The following is a 20,880-nucleotide window of genomic DNA, read 5'->3' as shown; positions in this document are numbered from 1 at the left end:
ACTTCCTCTCTGTAGGCTGCCTCGTCTCCCTTTGAGATGAGTCCGACTACCGTGGTGTCATCAGCAAACTTGATGATGAGATTGTTGTTGTGGGTCGAACTGCAGTCGTGGGTGTAGAGAGAATACAGGAGGGGGCTCAGCACACAGGGAGCCGGTGCTCAGTGTGCGAGTGGAGGAGAGATGAGGGCCGAGCCTTACAGTCTGGGGCCGGTTTGTGAGAAAGTCCTTTATCCAGGCACATGTGAGAGGAGGGAGGCCAAGAGTGACCAGTTTGGTGATGAGGATGTCCGGGATGATTGTATTAAAGGCTGAGCTTTAGTCCACGAAGAGCATTCGGACGTAGCTCTGCCGCTGCTCTAGGTGACTCAGCAGCAGGTCAGGTTGTAACCGTCTTTGTGGTGGGCCTGGCACTGTGCCTGAGGGGGGGGGTGTAGGCTGGGGAGAGCAGGAGGGAGAGGTGGTCGGACTGACCGAGGTGGGGGAGGGGTATGGCTCTGTATGCATGCTTGATGTCGGAGTAAACATGATCTAGAGTGTTTTCTCCTCTGGTGGGACATTTGACATGCTGATAGAACTTTGGGAGCACAGTCTTTATTTCGGCCTTATTAAAGTCACCTGCAATTATGTGAACACCGTCCAGGTGGGCCGGCTGCTGTTCGTTAATGGTGTTCAGCAGGATAGAGAGCGCCGTGTTTATGTTGGCATCGGGTGGAATGTACACAGCCGTGATGATCACTACTGTTAGCTCTCTCGGTAGAAAGAAAGGCCGGCATCTTACAGGGAGTGCAGAATTATTAGGCAAGTTGTATTTTTGAGGAATAATTTTATTATTGAACAACAACCATGTTCTCAATGAACCCAAAAAACTCATTAATATCAAAGCTGAATGTTTGTGGAAGTAGTTTTTAGTTTGTTTTTAGTTTTAGCTATTTTAGGGGGATATCTGTGTGTGCAGGTGACTATTACTGTGCATAATTATTAGGCAACTCAACAAAAAACAAATATATAGCCATGTCAATTATTTATTTTCACCAGTGAAAGCAATATAACATCTCCACATTCACAAATATACATTTCTGACATTCAAAAACAAAACAAAAACAAATCAGCGACCAATATAGCCACCTTTCTTTGCAAGGACACTCAAAAGCCTGCCATCCATGGATTCTGTCAGTGTTTTGATCTGTTCACCATCAACATTGCGTGCAGCAGCAACCACAGCCTCCCAGACACTGTTCAGAGAGGTGTACTGTTTTCCCTCCTTGTAAATCTCACATTTGATGATGGACCACAGGTTCTCAATGGGGTTCAGATCAGGTGAACAAGGAGGCCATGTCATTAGTTTTTCTTCTTTTATACCCTTTCTTGCCAGCCACGCTGTGGAGTACTTGGACGCGTGTGATGGAGCATTGTCCTGCATGAAAATCATGTTTTTCTTGAAGGATGCAGACTTCTTCCTGTACCACTGCTTGAAGAAGGTGTCTTCCAGAAACTGGCAGTAGGACTGGGAGTTGAGCTTGACTCCATCCTCAACCCGAAAAGGCCTCACAAGCTCATCTTTGATGATACCAGCCCAAACCAGTACTCCACCTCCACCTTGCTGGCGTCTGAGTCGGACTGGAGCTCTCTGCCCTTTACCAATCCAGCCACGGGCCCATCCATCTGGCCCATCAAGACTCACTCTCATTTCATCAGTCCATAAAACCTTAGAAAAACCAGTCTTGAGATATTTCTTGGCCCAGTCTTGACGTTTCAGCTTGTGTGTCTTGTTCAGTGGTGGTCGTCTTTCAGCCTTTCTTACCTTGGCCATGTCTCTGAGTATTGCACACCTTGTGCTTTTGGGCACTCCAGTGATGTTGCAGCTCTGAAATATGGCCAAACTGGTGGCAAGTGGCATCTTGGCAGCTGCACGCTTGACTTTTCTCAGTTCATGGGCAGTTATTTTGCGCCTTGGCTTTTCCACACGCTTCTTGCGACCCTGTTGACTATTTTGAATGAAACGCTTGATTGTTCGATGATCACGCTTCAGAAGCTTTGCAATTTTGAGACTGCTGCATCCCTCTGCAAGATATCTCACTATTTTTGACTTTTCTGAGCCTGTCAAGTCCTTCTTTTGACCCATTTTGCCAAAGGAAAGGACGTTGCCTAATAATTATGCACACCTGATATAGGGTGTTGATGTCATTAGACCACACCCCTTCTCATTACAGAGTTGCACATCACCTAATATGCTTAATTGGTAGTAGGCTTTCGAGCCTATACAGCTTGGAGTAAGACAACATGCATGAAGAGGATGATGTGGACAAAATACTCATTTGCCTAATAATTCTGCACTCCCTGTATTTCTGGTAATTCCACTCCGGTGGAAACCCAGAGAAAACACGCATTAAGAGGCTCTGATGCCTGTGTCTCAATGTCATGGCCCATATCACCGCTACTAGACCCCACATAATGACGTGAAGAAATATTTTTAAAAATGATTATTCAAAAAATTATTTAATATGAAAGCAACAGGCAGAGTGTTACAGGCATAGCCCTAAGCATGTAGCCTGATGGGCAGCTCAGGGGTTGGGAAGCGCATCTGTAACCGGAAGGTCGTCGGTTCGATCACCGGGCTCTCTGTCCTGGTCGTTGTGTTCTTGGGCAAGACACTTTACCCTACCGCCTACTGGTGTTGGCCAGAGGGCCCGATGGCGCGATATGGCAGCCTCACTTCTGTCAGTCTGCCCCAGGGCAGCTGTGGCTACAACTGTAGCTGCCTCCACCAGTGTGTGAATGTGAGAGTGAATGAATAGTGGCATTGTAAAGCACTTTGGGTGCCTTGAAAAGCGCTATATAAATCCAATCCATTATTATTACTGTGTTCGTGTTTTCCTCTGTAACAATAAGCTCCGTTGGAGCCTTTCAACGCCTCTCTCTGTCTCTCGCTAGCAAAGTGACCCAGACAACAAAGTAAAGCTAGTTTTCAGCTACGAGCCCGACACGAACCCGACGTATTAGCCAGAGGTCCCTTTACTACGGTTCGGAGCCTCGGACCTGTTTTATATATGCGTGGAATAGTTTTCTACACGAGATCACTGCAAAAAGTGCAGCCTTACCTAATGTCCACCTACTGTCACTCATTTATATTAAGATTTAAACATCTAGTTGGTGTTGGTGTGGAGAGTAACCTTCAGTAATAGTGATAAATCACACAGCAATAGTACATTCATGTAGTTGTAAAAAGCTTGATAATATATTAAGTAATCCAAAGTATTCAAATACGCTACTGTCATTGAGTAATGTAATGGAATACGTTACAAAATACATTTTGGGGCATGTAATCTGTAATGGAATACATTTTAAAAGTAACCTTCCCAACAATGATTATTACCACCGTCCCCTTTAGATGGATGTATGAACTAGTTTGATATCACTTGTCATAGTGATACCAAACTAGTTCATACAACCAAGAAAGGCTTAGTTTTCTGTGTAAGCCTTCTAACATGTGCATCATTTTTTTATATTAACTCAAGAGATAATCTTTTCCTAAATCTTACCCAGTAGTTTTGAGGTTTAAATTGGGGGGGGGGGCTGTAACTCAGAAGGTAGAGCAGGTCCTCAACAAATAAGAAGGTTGGTGGTTTGATTCCTGGCTGCTCCATCTGCATGCCAAATATCCTTGGACAAGCTAATAGCTCCAAGTTGCTCTCCAATGCATCCACTGGAGTACGAGTGTGTGAATGTTAGATACAAAGCACTTTTACACAGAGATAAAGTTTGTATTTATGGGTGAATTAGGCATGTTGTAAACAGTGCTTTGAGTGCTCTGGGAGAAGAAAAGCGTAGAAATCCAGAAAAGTGCTATATGAGAATCAGTCCATGTAAACGTACGTTATTTCTTTACTTCCTGTATAATTACGTTTAGGACCCCAGCAAAACGTCAGATGTGTTTGTACTACTGCCAACACAACATTTTCCCCATATGTAATCTTTCATGAGAAAACTCTGGATTGATAATGTGAAAGTGTAACTAACCTTGAAGAAGGTCATGGATGCGCCGTCTTCTACAACTCCATATTCTATCTTTGTCTGCTTGGCCAGATCATCAGCAGAGTCGATAGGCGACTCCATCCTCTCCACAGTTAGGAAGGCTGCTAAGTTTGCCGTGTAGGAGGAGATAATGATGAGTGTGAAAAACCACCAGATTCCTCCTACAATTCTGGTGGAGAGGGCTTTCGGCATGAGCTCAGATCCTGAATGGAAGGAGCAGAGGAGCAGGTGAGGCTGAATACAAGATTAGGTTTGTGAGTGGGCAACACCCAGACTGGGCCAGGTCTCTGCATCTGCTGCCTGGATCACACACTCAGACACAAACACAAAGATTGGACAGAGTGGGCAGCCACATGGTTGAATATTTCCCTTATGTGTTCTCTTTAACTTTGGAACTAACCTAGTTAAAACAATCAAATTAATAACGCACATATTAAACAAATATGTAAGACTGCTTTCTTCCATTTGCGCAACATCTCTAAAATTAGAAATATCCTGTCTCAGAGTGACGCTGAAAAACTAGTTCATGCATTTATTACTTCCAGGCTGGACTACTGTAATTCATTATTATCAGGATGTCCAAAAAACTCACTGAAAAGCCTTCAGCTAATCCAAAATGCTGCAGCAAGAGTCCTGACAGGGACTAGAAAGAGAGAGCATATTTCTCCTGTTTTGGCTTCCCTTCATTGGCTTCCTGTTAAATCCAGAATTGAATTCAAAATCCTGCTCCTCACATACAAGGTCTTAAATAATCAGGCCCCATCTTATCTTAATGACCTTGTAGTACCATATCACCCTATTAGAGCGCTCCGCTCTCGCTCTGCAGGCCTACTTGTTGTTCCTAGAGTATTTAAAAGTAGAATGGGAGGGAGAGCCTTCAGTTTTCAGGCCCCTCTTCTGTGGAACCAGCTTCCAGTTTGGATTCGGGAGACAGACACTATCTCTACTTTTAAGATTAGGCTTAAAACTTTCCTTTTTTCTAAAGCATATAGTTAGGGCTGGACCAGGTGACCCTGAATCCTCCCTTTGTTATGCTGCAATAGATGTAGGCTGCCGGGGGATTCCCATGATGCATTGAGTTTTTCCTTTCCAGTCACCTTTCTCACTCACTATGTATTAATAGACCTCTCTGCATTGAATCATATCTGTTATTAACCTCTGTCTCTCTTCCACAGCATGTCTTTATCCTGTCTTCCTTCTCTCACCCCAACCGGTCGCAGCAGATGGCCGCCCCTCCCTGAGGGCGGAGTCAATGTAAGATGGTGACAGATGTACCCTTAGGCCCCTCCTCCATTCAGAGATGGTCTTTCCCTTTTCACGTAAATGGCCTCCTTGACTCCGCCCTCAAACCGGCCATCTTACAATGCTGTGATTGCAGCCATTCCCCAACTCTCTGTGAATGGTACTCATGGCCATTGATCAGTGGTCAATGATCAGTGGCTGTTGATCAATGTTCATGAGAATTTGCATAATTAAGATTAAGGAACTGACCTCCCAGCCCATTGTTCCTTCAGTGGGCTGGTTTCAGTCATTATGTAAATGTACTGTTTATAATATTGGGGAAACCTGCAGTCAGCTGAGACTGAAGACGTCACCTGGATGAGAGACAAAACGTTTCTCCCACAAAACACTACGTCCAGATGAACAGAATCAACTTTTGGAGAATTACTTTCCTGGATGATTGAACATGCATCAAGACACTTAAAGTAATGCTAGGGTCTTTTTTTCATTAAGTATTATCCAGAATGTATGCAGAGGATGAATGTATACGTGGGGGTAGAGTGGGAGTGAGGGAGGTTTGTTGCCCATATGAGAAAGGTGGGTCTGAGTTATAGCAGGACTATTTTATTTAAATGGCTTAAGCAAATCTGGGATTTTCCGCATTCACTCAGAGAGAAAGCTCTTAGAGTCAGAGAGAACTCTGTGTGCCACTCCCTCTGTGAGATCCTTGATCCTAATACTAACTTCTCATCAAGCTGTCTTTCTTTCTCATAGTCCCTGAGTGAGCTGTCTAGTAGGGAGGGAGTATGCAGTGAAAGACATGGCAGCCAGCTGCAGCTTAAACCTGGTTTTATGGATTTTGCAATGGAGTGTGCACAAGGTGGTTCATGCCTACCAACGTTCTTTCATAGTCCAGTGCCTTCACAACTAATGACATTGCATGGAAACATACATTCTCTCAAAATATGTAGTGGTATGATGTAACACAAAGCTAGAAAAAGTATTTGGACATAAGGAGAGAGACAGGATTGTATTGGTTAAATGCTTAATTATCACATCCGATCGTGGCTCAAGAGTTGGCAGTTCATCTTGTAATCGGAAGGTTGCCTGTTCGCGCCCCAGCTCTGACAGTCTCGGTCGTTGAGTCCTTTCTGCAAGACGCTTCACCCGTTGCCTACTGGTGGTGGCGCCAGTGTCCGGCAGCCTCGCCTCTGTCAGTGCGCCCCAGGGCAGCTGTGGCTACAGTGTAGCTGCCATCACCAGTGTGGGAATGTGTGTGTGTGAATGGGTGGATGACTGAATGTAATGTAAAGCGCTTTGGCGTCCATAGGGACTAAGTAAAGCGCTATACAAATACAGGCCATTTACCATTTTACATTATCAGGAGGGTTTTTTTTTATCTTTAACGAGAGTGTTAGTTGGACACTTTCATGTGCACTCACTGGTTTGGTAGAATTTAAAACCACTACTGTCTGTAACGTGCAGGAAATATGTTAATACACATTTTTATGGAGTTAATAAATAATGTGATAAATCCTCCCTATCTATTAGAAGGAGCGACAATAGCGGGAATACAAGAAATATAAAACAAATATGTTCTGAATAAAGAAATGTAATTCCTGCGAAAATACAGTAATTGTAAAATGTTCCTAAAATATTGTTATATTGGCATTAAATCTTTAGTTAAAGGTTAAAATGGTATGAAAAGTGATTTGTGATTTGAAAGCAGTATATTATTAGGTATATTCAACCATGGCAATAAAGTCGCCCAGTAGGGCCAACAGCCACCCATTTTGTCCATTTTTAAAACCACAACTCAACATGAATGAGAACAAACACACATTCATCAGTGCTGGTAACAATACAATGTTTGTTCTGTGTGGGACCCATGACCAGCAATCAGATGCAGGTATTACCAGGTTTGGACTTTTTATACTTTTGCACCAGAACAGAAAACAGTGGGCGACCTTCAGAGAGGCGAGCGTAGACCAAACAGAGCCTGGTTGGGGCTGACTGTCATGTACCCAAGGTAACGTCATGACCAAACAGCACGTCCCACAGTTTTCTGGGGGGTTAGGCAAGCCGCCCGGCAGGGGAGCCTCTCCACAGTGCAGACCAGCATACTGTTATGTAGCTACTGTGTGTTTGTCGAGACTAGTCCCACAGTCTTCTGGCTCCACATCTTCTCAACATGATGTCTCTCCATCATCTATTCTGCTGACTTTTTAGTGAACACTAAACTACAATTCAAGCTACAATGCATGACATTTACTGAACTCTTTTTCAGATGCTACAAACATATGCTGAATGCTTATCAGATGTTTTCATTTGCTTTGTTGGGGTAAAGATATGAAAAAATCTATAATTTTATTTACTTATTCAAAGTAACTGGAATACTTATGGATCTGTGTTACAAGCTAATCTGGAGATATTAGTAAGCATGGTCTATAAGTAAGTCAGAGCATCCCACTAGCTAAGAGAAACATATGCTATATAAATGCCAAGCCATTACATTCTGGAGTGACTGAGTAATGCAGAGTTTTGCATTGTCCATGTTCTGAGACCTGTATAGTTCATCTGAAAAGTATTCACAGTGCTTCACCTGATCCATATTAGTTTCATGTTAAATTTTCCAAAGTTGATTAAATTAATTATTCACCTCAGAATTCTAATCACAAAACTCCTTGATGACAAAGTGAAACAAAGTTTTCTTGAAAACAAAAATGTAACATGTATAAAACTTTTCACACCTTTTGCGTGACACTGAACATTGGGCTCAGCTGCATTCTGTTTCCAGTGATCATCTGTCGGATGTTTCTACAACTATGTACGTCAGAGCACAAAGTGAGCCATGAAGTCCAAGGAACTGCCTGTAGACCTCTCAGACACGGTTACTTAGAGGCACAGATCTAGCCCTTAGGCGTTCCTCGTCAAAAAAGTTACCCTTTTGGGTAACTTTGGATTTTTGATTTTCAATATATCAGTCATTTTAAAGACTAGTTGCATGAAACTGACTTATGATGTGCATTTTAGGATTATTTTTAAAATTCATTGATCCCCTCTATGGTGTGGTGTATAGTAAAGGAGATTCACATAAGTGTTACCTTTCGCATCCCTCGTACCCTTTTGGGTCCCATTGACTCCCTTTATAATCACATATTTTCGATATACTGTAATCCTGACATGTGATAATTTTTTTCTCGTGAATACCTAATGGATCTAAGCCTCAGCCTTCAAAATAAAGGAAAAATAGGTTTTGGATCCAATGAGCACAATATTAGGTACAGCACCACCATAGACATTTTCAGTGTTTTTGAATGCAGGACATGGTTATCTTATTATGCAAAATACATGACAATAAAACAGCTGACCACCATAAAATAGTCTCGATGTAGTGGAACTGATATAAGAGAGTGGTGTGAATGTGATTGAGAATATATTTATATTTTATATATATATTTATAATATAAATTATGGGTTCCCCCCCCCCCCCCCAAAAAAAAACAAAAAAAAAAAACAGGGGTCTTTATGACAATAAAGCTATAAAAACATAAAAAATATTTACAAAATTATGAAAAACTTTATATCTGTGGTTAGGTCTGAAGTTGTTTAAAAGATCTGATGTGAAAAAAAATGAAAAAACAATTCATAAAATTCATTGCTATATCACCTTTTGGATGGGGACCATTTTGGGTCCCGAGGGATACCAATGGATGTATAATGCAAAAACTCTTATTGCTCCAAAAATAATAATGCAGCCAAATCAATTCTGTTATGAATTCTTTACCCATCCAATGCTCTAATAACCTCATGCCAAGTAGTTCCATTTGCAACTCATTTTTTGAAAATATTGCATATTGTGGTTTTTTACCCCCCAAAGAAAATAAACAGAGGTCTTTATGACAATAAAGCCATAAAAACATAAAAAATATTTACAAAATTATGAAAAACTTTATATCAGTGGATAGGTCTGAAGTTGTTTAAAAGATCTGATGTGAAAAAAACTGGAAAAAAAATTCATAAAATTCATTCCTATATCACCTTTTGGATGGGGACCATTTTGGGTCCCGAGGGATACCAATGGATGTATAATGCAAAAACTCTTATTGCTCCAAAAATAATAATGCAGCCAAATCAATTCTGTTATGAATTCTTTACCCATCCAATGCTCTAATAACCTCATGCCAAGTAGTTCCATTTGCAACTCATTTTTTGAAAATATTGCATATTGTGGTTTTTTACCCCCCAAAGAAAATAAACAGAGGTCTTTATGACAATAAAGCCATAAAAACATAAAAAATATTTACAAAATTATGAAAAACTTTATATCAGTGGATAGGTCTGAAGTTGTTTAAAAGATCTGATGTGAAAAAAACTGGAAAAAAAATTCATAAAATTCATTCCTATATCACCTTTTGGATGGGGACCATTTTGGGTCCCGAGGGATACCAATGGATGTATAATGCAAAAACTCTTATTGCTCCAAAAATAATAATGCAGCCAAATCAATTCTGTTATGAATTCTTTACCCATCCAATGCTCTAATAACCTCATGCCAAGTAGTTCCATTTGCAACTCATTTTTTGAAAATATTGCATATTGTGGTTTTTTACCCCCCAAAGAAAATAAACAGAGGTCTTTATGACAATAAAGCCATAAAAACATAAAAAATATTTACAAAATTATGAAAAACTTTATATCAGTGGATAGGTCTGAAGTTGTTTAAAAGATCTGATGTGAAAAAAACTGGAAAAAAAATTCATAAAATTCATTCCTATATCACCTTTTGGATGGGGACCATTTTGGGTCCCGAGGGATACCAATGGATGTATAATGCAAAAACTCTTATTGCTCCAAAAATAATAATGCAGCCAAATCAATTCTGTTATGAATTCTTTACCCATCCAATGCTCTAATAACCTCATGCCAAGTAGTTCCATTTGCAACTCATTTTTTGAAAATATTGCATATTGTGGTTTTTTACCCCCCAAAGAAAATAAACAGAGGTCTTTATGACAATAAAGCCATAAAAACATAAAAAATATTTACAAAATTATGAAAAACTTTATATCAGTGGATAGGTCTGAAGTTGTTTAAAAGATCTGATGTGAAAAAAACTGAAAAAAAAATTCATAAAATTTATTGCTATATCACCTTTTGGATGGGGACCTTTTTGGGTCCCGAGGGATACCAATGGATGTATAATGCAAAAACTCTTATTGCTCCAAAAATAATAATGGGTCCAAATCAATTCTATTCTGAATTCTTTACCTATCCAAGGCTCTAATAACCTCATGCCAAGTAGTTCCATTTGCAACTCATTTTTTGAAAATATTGCATATTATGGTTTTTTACCCCCCAAAAAACAGGGGTTTTTATGACAATAAAGCCATAGAAACCTAAAAAATATTTAAAAAATTATGAAAAACTTTATATCAGTGGATAGGTCTGAAGTTGTTTAAAAGATCTGATGTGAAAAAAACTGGAAAAAAAATTCATAAAATTCATTCCTATATCACCTTTTGGATGGGGACCATTTTGGGTCCCGAGGAACTTAAAAGGGTGTAAATTGTAAAAACTCTTATTGCTCCAAAAATAATAATGGGTCCAAATCAATTCTGTTCTGAATTCTTTACCTATCCAAGGCTCTAATAACCTCATGCCAAGTAGTTCCATTTGCAACTCATTTTTTGAAAATATTGCATATTATGGTTTTTTACCCCCCAAAAAACAGGGGTTTTTATGACAATAAAGCCATAGAAACCTAAAAAATATTTAAAAAATTATGAAAAACTTTATATCAGTGGATAGGTCTGAAGTTGTTTAAAAGATCTGATGTGAAAAAAACTGGAAAAAAAATTCATAAAATTCATTGCTATATCACCTTTTGGATGGGGACCATTTTGGGTCCCGAGGAACTTAAAAGGGTGTAAATTTGAAAAACTCTTATTGCTCCAAAAATAATAAAGTATCCAAATCAATTCTGTTATGAATTCTTTACCTATCCAAGGCTCTAATAACCTCATGCCAAGTAGTTCCATTTGCAACTCATTTTTTGAAAATATTGCATATTGTGGTTTTTTACCCCCCAAAAAACAGGGGTTTTTATGACAATAAAGCCATAGAAACCTAAAAAATATTAAAAAAATTATGAAAAACTTTATATCAGTGGATAGGTCTGAAGTTGTTTAAAAGATCTGATGTGAAAAAAACTGAAAAAAAATTTCATAAAATTCATTCCTATATCACCTTTTGGATGGGGACCATTTTGGGTCCCGAGGACCATAAAAGGGTGTAAATTTGAAAAACTCTTATTGCTCCAAAAATAATAAAGTATCCAAATCAATTCTGTTATGAATTTTTTACCTATCCAAGGCTCTAATAACCTCATGCCAAGTAGTTCCATTTGCAACTCATTTTTTGAAAATATTGCATATTGTGGTTTTTTACCCCCCAAAAAACAGGGGTTTTTATGACAATAAAGCCATAGAAACCTAAAAAATATTAAAAAAATTATGAAAAACTTTATATCAGTGGATAGGTCTGAAGTTGTTTAAAAGATCTGATGTGAAAAAAACTGAAAAAAAATTTCATAAAATTCATTCCTATATCACCTTTTGGATGGGGACCATTTTGGGTCCCGAGGAACTTAAAAGGGTGTAAATTTGAAAAACTCTTATTGCTCCAAAAATAATAAAGTATCCAAATCAATTCTGTTATGAATTTTTTACCTATCCAAGGCTCTAATAACCTCATGCCAAGTAGTTCCATTTGCAACTCATTTTTTGAAAATATTGCATATTGTGGTTTTTTACCCCCCAAAAAACAGGGGTTTTTATGACAATAAAGCCATAGAAACCTAAAAAATATTAAAAAAATTATGAAAAACTTTATATCAGTGGATAGGTCTGAAGTTGTTTAAAAGATCTGATGTGAAAAAAACTGGAAAAAAAATTCATAAAATTCATTCCTATATCACCTTTTGGATGGGGACCATTTTGGGTCCCGAGGGATACCGAGGAACTTAAAAGGGTGTAAATTTTGAAGATCGCCCAAGGGCTAGGGAAGCGTATAGAACGATTACTGCAGCATGACTGTCCCAATGAGCAGAGTGGCCTCCATTATCTGTAAATGGAATAAGTTCCTAGAGCTGTCCATCTGGACAATCTGAGTGATTAAGGTGACCAAGAATGTGATGGTCACTGTGACAGAGCTCCAGCGTTGCTCTGTGGAAAGATGAGGACCTTCCAGAAGGACAAACATTTCTGCAGCTCTACACAATCACACCTGTATGCCAGAGCTGCCAAGCCTCAGTAAAATAGTTTTCTCACCTTTTTATAATTTCACAAGAGTTATACGCAACCATTTTTTCACTTTGTGATTAGGGGTGTAAAATATAATTCTGAGGTGAAAAATAAGTGTAATCCATTAGTTTAGATTAGTTAGAGGAATAAAGCTGCAACAGGTGTGTAACAAGTAAATGTTGTGACTACTTTCTGGCCCCTCGAGCTGACTGATGTTGTGATTTGGTGCTGGATAAAAAAATGCACTGTAATTTTCCTGTTCAGTTTTCATCATGTGAGCTAAAGTACTTCGATGGGTATTGTGATTTATATTATTCTCTCTATTTTAGTTCACCCTGCTGAAGTTTCACTGGGAAGGCCTTGAAAAAGTCTGATGGAGCCTGTTGCAGCACAATAACGACTTCCTAGTGTGTTGGTTGTGCAGATAAATGCTCTCTCTATACTGTGTGTGTTATATAATCAAGAAAAAGTTCAAATTGATTACTGTTACTATAGTCAGAAGTTTCATTCTTTTAGTTCTGTGAGTACAACAACCGAACTTGGCCACTATCATCTGTGGTGTTTTTGGAGCCAGACGTGAACTGCTACTTAACCTGATTGGAAAACATTATCTCTCTTTGAGGCCTAATGTATACATAATTTGCAGGAAGACCAAAGCACACTGATGAGATGGGAAATAGTTTAAGCCATAATGACTTGCGAAAAACATTGTACTGATTTTAGTATTTCATGAAAGTGAACACTTTGTAAATGTGAGTTAGCACCAACCCTTAATGGTATAGCACTCTGAGCCACTCCGCTACTGGATTCACTTTTCTGACGCAGTAGCTACATCTAACTTTTATATACAGTCCAGTGTGGCAGCGTGGAACCACCTGCACAGCTAGATGCCATTAAACAAAGCTTGCAGCTACTTCCCTGTGTGCTCCATTCCAGTGTTTTGTTGCAAGTCATACATACAGTATATACCATGCTTTCAAGGCTTTGCACGCAAATGTTTATGATATGACATACAGCATATCTCTTATTGTGTTATTAAATATATAAGATATTGGTCGCAAAAAAAAAAAGTGTATACCAAGTTGGTAGCACTTTCTATTACAGCTCAGTAATAATGCAGTAATAGTAGAGTAACAATGGGAAACAAGAGCGTAACAATGTAGTATTTTCTAAGTTATTAGTATGCAACTACCGAAGTAATAACCACTTAATATCCAAGTAATATCATTTTTGCAACAGTGGTTACAGCTGAGTACTGTTACGCTTAAATATATGTAATTGGATAACAAATCTGGGGTTAATAATGTGGAACTACAGCTCGCTAATAAAGTGATAATAGTAGGGTAATAATGCAGAAACAAGAACGTAATAATGTGGTAATTTTATTACATTCAGTTACCTGCAGTAGTTTCTGTGAAATAAGAAAGAAACAGCTGCAAAATACAAAACTGTCCTTTGTTATTTAATAATAAATTAATAACTAATATAACATCAAATCCCAATAATATATTAATAACCTATTAAGACAAACTTGAAAAGTGAGTGAGTATTACCTGGAAACACCTGTGGTAGGTTGTGTGTAATAAGCATAAATAGAACAGCCGGCAAAGAGCTGGCTGCCAGTAGGTGGCAGACTGCTGCTGTCGGACTGCAAGGTAAATAAAACCCTTTTTTAATTCCTTAACTTATATTTAGGACCATGTCTGTTGTACTTATTTCATCACATGCTGTCAACTTACACCACGAACAAAGCAGCTAACAGCAGGTTAGTAGCTAACGTTAGCTTACCAGATAATACTTAGAGTAGTTCTAAAAACTAAGATTGCATAAAAGTAAGATCGTCATGAAATAAGCTCACCGTTATTATTGCAAATATGGATAGAGAACTAGATGTGGTTAGTTATACTTTCAAATATATATATATATATATATATATATATATATATATATATATATATATATATGTGTGTGTGTGTGTGTGTGTGTGTGTGTGTGTGTGTGTGTGTGTGTGTGTGTGTATAACACTCCAGTTTTCATTGGTTAAGGTGAGGGGGTTGGAGGTGTGGTGTACTCAGAATACAGCTATTTACCACCAGTAAATTTTGTAGTGGTTTATTTCTGATTATAAACATAATGGTGCACTGTTTCAATAGGACAGTCTGTATCTGTGAAATTGTTGCTCAAAGAACTGCCAATTACATCACACTTGTTTTAACATTGTTGTTCTTTTAAAACTTAAACTTTAAGTTTGTTTTAAAAGTTTTTTTTTTACCTGCTTATTAATATGCTATTAAATAGAAACAAGCAGTTTCTGTTTCCCGCTTGTTACACAAAAACTACCACAGGTAACTGAATTGTAATAACTTAGAAATTGCCACAGTATTGCGGTCTTGTTTCCCCGTTGTTACTCTACTGTTACCATGTTATTACTGAGCTGTGATAGAAAGTGCTATCATAAAGTGTTTCTATTTCCATTTCTGTTAATTTTCTCAATCTAAGGGTGCTGATTAGTTGAGAAGATTTGGCAGAAGGAAAAAAACAAACACAGAAAAGTTTACATTCTCACAGAAAGTCATACATCTGATCCATCTCACATGTTTTGGGTGGGGATACCTACCTGTTGTGATGGCTGCTAATAGGTCAGGAATGTGAGGAGGGAGAAGGAAAGCATGCAGGAGCACCACTGTCATATGCTAATCACATTGCTCAAAGTCTTCTCAAACCATCCTGCTGGACTACACGTAAAGCATCTAGCTACATGCACAGAGGCCCCCATGCATGGTCATGGGCCTGGTCAAAGAGCAAGGTTGACCCCCAGCAAAAAAGTGGGACTTGTGCTAGAAAAAGGGGGGAGGCAGAGGCGTCTACCTTGCTGCATGAGAGCTCCAACTCCGAACCAGAAACTATTAAGCAGGGTGAAATTGTTTTCCACTACATCCGAGTCAGGGTTGCAAGGGTGGGGGTTATACCACTCGTAGGGACTAAACCTGTGACAATTAACAGAGAACATACACACACACACATATTTTTACTGCAGCTGCATAAAGACACAAGAGTATACACTGAAAGAGACCAAGAATGGTCTTCCTACCTGGGGAGACAAAGGAAAGAACACAAAGGTTAGTTAATGTTCAGAGACACTTCCCAAATCAATAAGCATTGCTATGCCAGCATGCTTGAGATCATGTTGCTGTTAATTTGATTCCTTAATGAAAAGCTCAGTTATCAAGATGCAGCCTAAAAATTCTCATCTGAATTCCCTTTGTGTGTTTTTCAATTTTATTACCATAGAATGGTTGGGGAGTGGGTTTGAGCAGCACTGATAATCCAAAGTGCCTCGTCATGTGGATGTGCTCATATCAAAGGCAGTTCCCGCTGTAATTTAATCGATGGGTTCTGAAAATAACTCCATCGCCAGCCGAGAAAAGAACTAATAATCCTTATAATCTTGAAGGAGCATTAATATTCAGCAGATCAAATGGTTCATTCCCATCATGCCCACGCCAGCCCTGGTGATCCCTCTCATTCAAAGCACTCTTCAAGCAAAGACAGTTCTCGTTTATTCATGTTAAATAAAAGTGACATTAGATTAGTAAAGGTTGATTGGTCTACGGTTAAGCGTCCTGACCTGATTTGGTTTGTGTTGAAGTAAAAGGGGGAACCAGCCCTCTATCTCGACTCAGCCCAACACACAGTCATTTGAACAATTAAATGGAAAAGCATAATGTAGGTTTTGTTCCGTGCAAGACGTTTTACTTTTCAAAAAACTCTGGAGTGGATGCTACTGATTCTAATGACATCTAATAATGATCAATAAAGTAGATAAAACTTCTGCAGTGTGTCACGGTTGTAATCCATTATCCTCTGGGGTAAATACAAGACTGTTATGAAGACGTGTTGCTTTATTGATAAAATGACAGCATTTTATCAGCATTAGTTAATAATGCAGAGTTAATAACAACATTGGTGGAGGTGTGACTAAGAGTGTGAATTGTTGTCTGTGTCTATGTGTTAGTCCAGGGTGCACCCTGCCTCTCATCCTGTGGTAGCTGGGATAGGCTTCAGCCCCCCTGCAACCATGACAAGGATACGCTGACGAGACTGGCTGGATGACAGCATTATAACCGTACACTGACACTGACCAATCTCTGTTGCTATTATATTATGGTTAGTGGCAGTGTTCCTTTTCAATCCTATAACAGTTAGAAGGGATATTGTATATTGGATTTCATATGTGTGTTGTGTATGGATCTGTGAATGTGCCCCTGATTTTTGGTTTAAAACAATCCTCGGCATTAAAGCAGCTGTTCAGCTTATGATCCCCAGATTTGCCGGCTTGTAAAATTTCAATTCAAATTGAGTTCAGCTAAACTGCAACCTTGGAGGATGCAACAATGTGACCCAATCTCTTGTGCCTGTTTCTCAGTGAATTTGTTCCAGTCATGTTGCAAACAGCCAGGTACAGTTCACAATGAGCATGGTTAAGCAAAGTTGTCATTATTATGTGAATGACATGTTAGGCTGCTGCTACATAGCGTAACTTGTCCCTCACTATAGAGACGGTTTGCTGTCACTTCGATCTGATTATATTTTCCTAACATTATCTCAGGTCATCTATTCTTTGAGCAAGGGTAGCACAGAAGCATGAAGCAAAACAGGAGAGCTCATCAGTGGCACAGAAACAATGTTCTGCTTTCTGTAATCATCAGGCTCTTTCTGCAACAAATGCCAATGATAATGTATGATCATACTAATGTCAGGTGTTACTGAGAGTTCATCATTTATGTAAGTCGCCATGAAAATGAAAAGTATTTATGTGGGTTAAAAGTATTTGACCCATTATGTAACTCTCTTGTTATTGCCCTACAATCCTTAGTTTCAGTCTTACTGTTGTGTCTGTGTCATGAGGGATTTTTCCATGTGCTCTGGATTGTCCTTAAACAGAGACACAAGGTAAGGTATTACTCATTCTAAATTGGCCGACAGCAAAGAAAAACTCTCGATACAGTGCTATGGAAAAATATGTGCCTCCTTTTCACACTTCCATGTTTCGTATCATTACAGAAATTTTAACATTAGCCAAAGATAATAAGAGTAAATACGAAATACACGTTTTAATAAATGATTTCATTTACTAAGAGAAAAAAAGCTATTCAAGTCTACCTGGCTCCATGTGATAAACGAATTGCCTCATAAATCTTGTAATTGGTTGTGCTTCCCTTGCCAGCAAGAACTGCAATCAAGCATTTGCGATAACTGGCAATGAGTCGTTCCCATCATTGCAGTCATTGTCCTGCTGCATAACTCAAGTGAGCTTGATTTTAAGGTCATTAAGTCATAGGCAAATTATGGCTAGTCATCCAGGTCCCTTCACATCTAACCTTCAGTATCATGTTCAGTTTAATGTTAGCTTCATGGCAGATGTAACATGATTCAACCCCTCCAAAAAGTTCCACTTTTGTCCTGTTTGTCCCAGAATATTTCTTCTAACAATTCTGAGAATCATTGAGATGTTTTGTTGCAAATCTGAGCCTTTGTCTTTTGCCTTGGAAATCACAGAAAATATACTTTAGAAACTAAACTCGCTAAATGTGTGTGTGTGTGTGTGTGTGTGTGTGTGTGTGTGTGTGTGTGTGCGTCCTTTACAATTTCCAAGATCCATCCTGTGGGTCAGATCGGAGTCTTTGCCCTTGCATTAGAGCACAGGTGTCGAACTCCAGGCCTCGAGGGCCGGTGTCCTGCAGGTTTTAGATGTGTCCTTGATCCAACACAGCTGATTTAAATGGCTAAATCACCTCCTCAACATGTCTTGAAGTTCTCCAGAGGCCTGGGAATGAACTAATCATCTGATTCAGATGTGATGACCCAGGGTGAGATCTAAAACCTGCAGGACACCGGCCCTCGAGGCCTGGAGTTCGACACCCCTGCCTTAGAGGGTACTTCACCACAAAAGGAACAATTATATACTAAGTGAGTCATCTGTATTTTGGGTTTCTAATTATTTTGTTAGTTTAACATTCTGTGCTGTTTGTTGGTTCACCTCACTTTATTTCATTTTCACAAATCAGGAATGAATCAGATACGAACACTTACAAAAGAAGGCTCGACTGCAAACCAGAATACTGAATGCTGTTGGTTACATGGTGGATGTTAAGAGTTTAAGACTGGTAAAATTCACTTTTCTTATTAGTCACTTTAATTTAAATCTAATATCCATATAGGACTGTGGGATGCTGAGGAGTGACTTTAATATGAGCACATATTACCATAAATGTTATCATGAAAAGACTAAAGTCAATTATGCTTTGATATGACAGGCAGAAATATTGTACTTTTGAAAATACAGACAAGAATTAGAAGTCAAATCATGAGTCATAGTTACAGAGTTTAGATGAGAGACATACTGCAAAATACGGACAGATTATAGCCGCATGATTTTATGTCTCTGTTTGTAATTGTTCTGCGGAAACATTTTGGTCAGGATGCTGAGGATGTGGCAACTTTGTTCTCCAAAATGTAACAAATGGCTAACAGATGGGATTTGGAAGAGATGTACTATATGTTTTATCACCTGCACCAGAAGCAGTGGAAAGGCTTTTTCTGTCATTAAGACAAACATACAGGGGATAACGTACCGTTACACTGACACATGTAACAGGAGGAAACAGGGCAGGTGTCAGAACAACACAGTCATAGTTCAGCTGTGCATTCATGTAAATTAAGCCTACAGCTGGAAAAGAAAGCTGCTCTGCTTCTACCACTGTAATTTCAGTCCTATTACTGTCTGTTTGGCAGTGTAGCACTCATACTTCAGCCACTGGACCAACAGTGATACACAGAATAAAACACAAGCATACAACATTAAATATGTAATGTGCAGTGATGGGAATAACAGCGTTACAAGCAACGGCGTTACTTTTTTCAGTAACCAGTAATCTAACTAATTACTATTCCTATCGTTACAATGCCATTACTGTTACTAACAAGAAAATGCGGTCGCGTTACTATTGTTTCAACAAACAGATGGTTGAAGCTGTGTTCAGTTTACCGCATCGTATATCAGCTGCAGGAAGTAGCTGTAAGTAATCTGGGCGCTACAGCTTTAAGCAGCTGCGCTCCCGCGGACAGACGAACACTTTTTGGCACAACACCTGGAGCTAAGGGGGGAAAACAATGCCATGAGTGCTGCTGTTTGACTGAGGAAGAATAAAGTAGTCGTGGTCAGCCAATCACATGACCACTTGAAGACAAAGCAACAAGGTGCCAGTTTATAAACTGTGTTGATGGGCCAGTAAAACCAGAGTCATGATAAACAATTTATACGGCGTTTTTCCTCAATAGTTTCGTCACGTTTACTGTCTGAGGACAGCGCAGCGAGACCTCTCTGCTTATGAGCAAAAAATTAAAAAATAAATATATATATATATTTAAAAACAGCTGCTTTTCTGGTGGAAAAATGCACCACATCAACCAATCAAAAATGATGACATTTGGTTGTTTAGGAAGAGGGGGAAGATTTAGGAGTGATGGCAAGAGAGAGAGCGAGAGAGAGAGATTTGTGACGTTTAGCGTGTTTGCAGTGTGTAGTTAATGTGCTGTCTTCTGTAGTTAATGTGCTGTCTTGTGTAGTTAGTGTGCTGTCTTGTGTAGTTAGTGTGTAGTGTTGTGGATAGTTCTGTGTCGTGTGTCAGAACAATGAGGCGACTGCTGTCTCCAGGTAGAAACAGGAGTGACACACCTGCTGCTGTCAGACCTGCAGGTATCAGGCTGTGATGTTTCCTTTATAGTGGACAGAAATATTTGCAGTGGTACAAATAACTTGTGTGGCATCTTATTGAAGAACAGCTGATTGTTCTGTAAACAGTTTGAAGTGGTTATAAAAAAAAGGGTAAAATATAAATGGCTGCAAGTAATTTTGTTGTTTGCAAAACTTGTGAATATGATTTTAAAATTGACAATTTATATTTACATTTAAAGAAATATGATTCAATAAACATGTTTGTGGCTGTTACAGTAAAAAATATAACTTTCTACTCTGATTTTATGTTTTTTGTCTGATTTTAGATCAGTTGTGTTAATACAGTTTGTCAAAATGAAAACATGACTAAATTCAGACACGTGAGGTTGTGCTGAAAAGAATGAACCAAACAAGACAAAGGAAATGTAGGTGAAAGGTGAAATGTAGAGGAAACATCAGAAGTGGTCAAAAATGGCCGATTATACCCTGGACCCCAGGGTTAAACCTTTTGTTTAAGTAACGCAATAGTTACTTTTCAAGTAATTAATTACTTTTAGAATCTTGTAACTCAGTTACTGTTTTGAA

At 38.9% G+C, this 20,880-nt stretch overlaps 1 protein-coding gene across 4 annotated transcripts in view; it reads right to left on the bottom strand.

Moving 5' to 3' along the window:
* grik2 (glutamate receptor, ionotropic, kainate 2) overlaps positions 1 to 20,880 on the bottom strand; it is a 351,880-nt gene that overhangs the window by 69,561 nt on the left and 261,439 nt on the right. For all 4 annotated transcript variants that reach the window (XM_085472845.1, XM_085472848.1, XM_085472846.1 and 1 more), the window contains 2 exons: positions 15,426 to 15,544; positions 4,018 to 4,235 (listed from right to left, as the gene is read on the bottom strand). In XM_085472845.1, coding sequence (XP_085328971.1) covers positions 4,018 to 4,235; positions 15,426 to 15,544 — 337 coding nt within the window. The remainder of the gene's footprint in view (positions 1 to 4,017; positions 4,236 to 15,425; positions 15,545 to 20,880) is intronic.

This window comes from Copadichromis virginalis, linkage group LG11 (genome assembly GCF_057382275.1).
Source record: "Copadichromis virginalis isolate Kocher_CV1m ecotype Utaka linkage group LG11, C_Virginalis_male_GT1.1, whole genome shotgun sequence".
Classification (NCBI taxonomy): Eukaryota; Metazoa; Chordata; class Actinopteri; order Cichliformes; family Cichlidae; genus Copadichromis; species Copadichromis virginalis.
The sequence above is the reverse complement of the archived record's forward strand: the minus strand, read 5'-3'. Positions and strand labels throughout refer to the sequence as shown.